We start from the raw sequence: 6,000 nt of genomic DNA on the forward strand, positions 1-6,000 counted from the left end.
GGGAAGAGAATTAAGGATGTCCTCTCTGGATGTACCTTGTACGAGGTGGTTCTCTAAGGTACGAAGCCAAATAAACAACGATCTGGCCACACATGTTGAGGCTACGTTGGATTTTAATAAGTTAGTTGAGGTGTCCCAAGATCTCCTCAGTAAGCTCTCAGTTTTACGATCCATCGGATCTTTAAGTTGGGAGGAGTCTTCGAAGGGTAGGGCCGTTTTCTTAGTGACCCTTGACACCTGAACATCCACCTTGGGCATATCAAACAAAGAACAATCTCCCTCCAGGGGAAAGCGATTTTTGAACTCAGATGGGACGTTCAGCCCCTTTTCTGGCAGGCTCCACACCTGGAGGATAATGTTCGATGTTTTCATGTATGGGGAATCCTTTTACCGATTTAGGTTTCAGACCCCCGAACATATCATCCTGCACGGAATGGCCCTCTATCTCCTCCTCTACCCCCATGGTGCCTCTCACCATGGAAATTAACTCTTCCAAATCTTCAGAGGAGAAGAGGTACTTCCTACTTTCCGATTTAGGAGCAGAAGTAGAAGTAGAACCCTCTTTTTCCCAGCTGTATTCTGAACCCGAGGTATGTATCTCGCCCGAGTCAGAGTCTGAGGCTACCCGGCCCAATCTCCTTTTCTTAGGAGGGGGAGGCTGTGGGGTCGGGGCTCGAGAGAAGGTTGCCATAGAGGACTGAACCTCCTCCCTGATGAGGGTTCTAATGCTATCCATTAAAGAAGGCTGTTCGCTACGCAGCACTTCGTCTGTGCATGGTTGGCAGAGCTTCTTTGTGTATGCTGAGGGGAGCTTGGCTGCACAAGCACCACACTTGCAGCTGGGCTTCCTAGTGCCAGTGACCTTGTCTCCCTGGAACGAGAGAGAAAGGTGGACTGAGCCGCTTAAACTTTTTAAAGAATGGACAGCAAGGGACATCATCCCACTACTTACAGTAGAGGGGTGCGCGCTGGGCTCTGCAGTGGCAGAGTGAGAGGTTTTGTCGCCGTCCATAACGCCAGAGGTACAGTCACCGACAGACGTCTCACTAGGAGGGCTCCCCAGTCAGGAATAAGTAGTCTTACCGAGATTCCAGCGAGTTTGGTGCTCCTCCCTCGAAAGTGTCCCTGGGGGGGTCCGCGACGCCCGCCCTGGCCGCCGCTGCTGTTCCCAGGTTCAGGACGCCGGCCGGCGCGCGCCAAAGCTCCAGTTCGAAAAACCGAAAGTACCGGAGCGCGTCACTTCCGGTGCGCGCGCGCCAACCCCGCAGCAGCGTGGGGAGAGGAGGAAGCCGGGGAGCTGCAGGAGGACCCCGGAGCACTACACCGCTCTGCATTGCCACCCGAAGGTGGCGCAGGAAGAGCGGGCGGGGGTCCCAAGTCACGCGGGGACCGCGGAGATGGGAGCAGTCTGGAGGCGGAGGAAGAGAACGGAGCTCCCGACCGCGACTGCCCGGCTGACAGGTAACCAGTGCTCTCGTTCGCCGGCCACGGCAGCACTATCGGAGAACCTCTTCATGCCCCATAGGGGACAGGAAAAACACTGGTGGTTGCAGGAAGGGGAGGGGTATTTAACCTCTTTCTGTTCCTGTCCCCTATTAGGGCGGGGAGACATCCTCCGATACTGCTGTCGTGGAAGGTGACTAGAGAAAGGAGTGGTACCCGGTGTGGTCTTCTGCTGCTGTAGCCCATCTGTCTCAAAGTTCGACGCACTGTGCGTTCAGAGATGCTCTTAGGCCTACCTTGGTTGTAACGGGTGGCGATTTGAGTCACTGTTGCCTTTCTATCAGCTCGAACCAGTCTGCCCATTCTCCTCTGACCTCTGGCATCAACAAGGCATTTCCGCCCACAGAACTGCCGCTCACTGGATTTGTTTTCTTTTTCGGACCATTCTCTGTAAACCCTAGAGATGGTTGTGCGTGAAAATCCCAGTAGATCAGCAGTTTCTGAAATACTGAGACCAGCCCTTCTGGCACCAACAACCATGCCACGTTCAAAGGCACTCAAATCACCTTTCTTCCCCATACTGATGCTCGGTTTGAACTGCAGGAGATTGTCTTGACCATGTCTACATGCCTAAATGCACTGAGTTGCCGCCATGTGATTGGCTGATTAGAAATTAAGTGTTAACAAGAAGTTGGACAGGTGTACCTAATAAAGTGGCCAGTGAGTGTATATATCTATATCTATCTATCTATCTATCTCTCTATCTATATATATATATATATATATATACACGCACATATATAAATAATTGTCTAAGGGGTACTTCCGTCTTTCTGTCTCCAACTTCCGTCACGGAAATCCCACATCGCTGATTGGTCTCGCCAGCTGCCTGTCATGGCTGCCGCGACCAATCAGCGACGGGCAAAGTCCGATTAGTCCCTCCCTACTCCCCTGCAGTCAGTGCCCGGTGCCCGCATACTCCCCTCCGGTCACCGCTAACACAGGGTTAATGCCAGCAGTAACGGACCGCGCTATGCCGCGGGTAACTCACTCCGTTACCGCTGCTATTGACTCTGTGTGTGCCCAACTTTTTACTATTGATGCTGCCTATACAGCATCAATAGTAAAAAAATGTAATGTTAAAAATAATTAAAAAAACAAAAAACCTGCTATTCTCACCCTCCGTAGTCCGCCGAGCCGCACGCGGCTGCCGCTATCTTCCGTTCCCAGAGATGCATTGCGAAATTACCCAGAAGACTTAGCGGTCTCGCGAGACCGCTAAGTCATGTGGGTAGTTTCGCAATGCATCCTGGGAACGGAAGATGGCACCAGCGCGCGCATAGCCGGGGCTTCGCTGGATCGCAGCTGCTATACACATACATACATACATACATACTCTAGAATACCCGATGCGTTAGAATCGGGCCACTATCTAGTTAAGTCATAGATGTCAATGTTATAAAGACTTACCAAAGTTACTTACATTTTCTCTAACTGTTTATTGACATCTTCATCATTTTCATAGTCTTTGCATAGCTGTGCAACAAGGGATCCATAGGTCAAATTGAAAAGTTCAGAATTCTAGTGGGGACAAAATAAATATCCACTTAATATGTTCACGTATTTCAGTGCAGCCACATCACCTACACATGCAATTAGGAGGATGCAGTAAATTAGGAAAGCCAGAATGCATGCAAATAAATCAGAAAATAGAAAAAAAAGGATGGAAGAAAATGTGAGTATAGAGCCAAGAGTGTACTGAACCATGGCATACAACTCAAAATGTTGATTAACTATTCTATAAACCTCCTAACAGGTATCGTCAGACCATCTACACGCCAACTGCAGCGTTTACGGCTGTGGTGTATGTGGAAGAATGTCATATTCATTTTCCATAAACAGATTTGTAAAATTGATAAAACTGCTCATTAGAGATTGCATGAGAAGGACCCACTCTGCCGGTCACCTCTTCACAGCTTATCTGTATATATTTATGCACTTGTTTCGTCAAGACAAATCCTGTTTAAAACAAAGCAGCACTGGGATCATCTGATATCACTGGGGAAAGCACATGTGGCACAGGCAACATTTATCAATACACAAAGGAGTCATTCAAATCAATGGTTGTGCATGTAATGTAGGGGCATGACGGGACTGCCAAAACGGCTCTGCATTTTTACTCACAATGGCAATATGAACAAGCTTTGGCTTTAAAACACAACCACTTTAATAGTTATATAGATGCTGCATTTGACAGACTTATCATTGATTCTAACATTGCAAGCATTCCACAAATATGCAAAGAAACACCACAGAAAAGTGTCAAGTAAACCCAGAAAAATATTAAAAAGAAAAAAAAAAAAAAATGTTGAATGCTAAACATGCAGGGCCAAGTAAAGAATCAAAAAGTATATACTCAAAAAATGTAGAAGTCAAATAAAAAAAAAATTATAATAATAATGAACTACACCAGGCCAGGATATATGAATATGTTGACTTATGAAAAGTGCATTTAAACCACAGGTGTGAAAGAAATAGAAATAGTGCGATAAAGTGTATGCAAACACGTACCATGAGATGCAGAGATGCAGTAGGTGAAATGAATGGCAAATACCAATACTATACAATGAGTGCAGTGGGCAGATGGAAAGAGAGGAAAACAGTGGTTAGGTGAGTCAGGTCTAATGTCAGTAACAGAAACTGCCAGCAAGGTGGAGCCAGAAGTGCAATGCTCAAAGAGAAGCAGCATGAGCTGAAACCGCAGAAAATCCTAACAAGCCACAGTACATGCTTCACGCACAAGCAGCGGAAGGTGTGCCATACACAGAAAGAAGACGTTACAGCAAGGCAAACGGCTTCCCACCTTCAGATTACTTGGCCGGGTTACTTAAAAAGGACTGCGCAGGGCTAAACAACTGATGGCCTAGCTATAGGTGAATATTAGATCGGTGCGGGCCTGACACCTAGTACCCCAGGTGTACCAAGTGGACAGCCCCCTTTAATGGGCTTTCAGAAAACTACTATGACTCACCTCTCAATTCCCTAGCTCTCCAGCTTCGCTCCTATATCCTGTGCTGGTCAATCACTGGCCTCTGTGAGGATGCCGGTTTGTACAGCATGTGACCATAGTCCCGTGCCAACCAGGCTTCCCCCCATGGGTCAGCTCCGCACAGGCTTCCCCCCATGGGTCAGCTCCGCACAGGCTTCCCCCCATGGGTCAGCTCCGCACAGGTTCCCCTCCATGGGTCCCGCGCCCCACAGGCTTTCCCCCATGGGTCCCGCGCTTCACAGGCTTCCCCCCATGGGTCCTGCGCCCCACAGGCTTCCCCTCATGGGTCCCACGCCGCACAGGCTCCCCCCCATGGCTCCCGCGCCGCACATGCTCCCCCCCCCCCATGAGTCCCGCGCCCCACAGCCCTCCCATGAGTCCTGCGCCCCACAGGTCCCCCCCATTGAGTCCCGCACCATATGGGCACCCCCATGGGTCCTGAGCTGCACATGAGGAGCTGCACATGAGGAGCTGCACATGAGGAGCTGCACATGAGGAGCTGCACATGAGGAGCTGCACATGAGGAGCTGCACATGAGGAGCTGCACATGAGGAGCTGCACGAGACTGTAAGGTAAGTTACAGCTGTTGTATTGTTATCACATTGCCAACTGTTAGGTAAGTGACATAAAACCCACAATAAACAGGAAACATGGGGCCACATTACTGGGGAGGCGCATGTCTGTCAGGGCACGTAAGGGGGCTGCAGTGTACCGACCACCACAAGCAGTAAGTGATGGCCCATGAGCTATCCCATCCACAGACGCCCCTGTATACACAGCAGGCACACTGGCCTGACAGTCACCACAATGCCAACCTCCGGGGCGAGCAGCGCACAGGGCCTGACGCCGCACAAGTCGCCCGCACCCCCTCACCATCTTCTTGCTCTCTGTCCCTCTGTTAGTCTGTCGCGACATTGTGCTCGTCTTCCAGGATCCTCGGCCAAAGGAAATAACAGATGTCAGCCAGAAAAGCAGCGAAGAATCAGGAGCGTCCGGGGCCTGAGGAGCTGAAGGACCTCTGGTGATGTCACGGTCATGTGATCGGTCACGTGAGGGTTGTACCCTCTGCGCGCGTACGTCCGGGTCTGTAGCTGTCACTCCGAGCTCCTCCCTCAGCAATGTCAGTGTGCACAGCTCGGCGCTGGGAGGGCGGAGCTATAGCGCTGCCAGGAGTGGAGCGCCGGGACGCTGCTCGGGGATGGCTCTGGAACGTGTAGCCTTGTTGTACCGTAGGTTCCTGGCTAAGCCAGCTCCTCCATCAGTCAGGCATACCTGTACAGTGACTGCAGAGGAATAAATACACTTGTAAATAGTCATCAATCAGATCAAGCATTCACGGGGTTAATGACCATTGTCCTATAATACTATATAATAACCCCTGTGCCACACAGCCCGTTCAGCAGATTAACATGAGTAGCTAAAAGAACACACCTGCAGAAATGCAATGTTAAAATATTAAAACGTATTTTTACGAAAGTACACACCTGCACATGATAATTCCCACCGGC

General features: G+C 50.0%; 1 protein-coding gene across 1 annotated transcript in view; it reads right to left on the reverse strand.

Annotated features, from left to right (window-relative positions):
- The window catches only part of TRAPPC3 (trafficking protein particle complex subunit 3), a 50,093-nt gene extending 44,318 nt beyond the window's left edge, over window positions 1-5,775 (reverse strand). Inside the window, exons 1-2 of the mRNA XM_077295831.1 lie at window positions 5,366-5,775; window positions 2,927-3,024 (exon numbers count right to left, since the gene is read on the reverse strand). Coding sequence (XP_077151946.1) covers window positions 2,927-3,024; window positions 5,366-5,407 — 140 coding nt within the window. The 5' untranslated portion in view covers window positions 5,408-5,775. The remainder of the gene's footprint in view (window positions 1-2,926; window positions 3,025-5,365) is intronic.
- Between the last annotated feature and the right edge of the window lie 225 nt (window positions 5,776-6,000).

This window comes from Ranitomeya variabilis, chromosome 3 (genome assembly GCF_051348905.1).
Source record: "Ranitomeya variabilis isolate aRanVar5 chromosome 3, aRanVar5.hap1, whole genome shotgun sequence".
NCBI lineage: Eukaryota > Metazoa > Chordata > Amphibia > Anura > Dendrobatidae > Ranitomeya > Ranitomeya variabilis.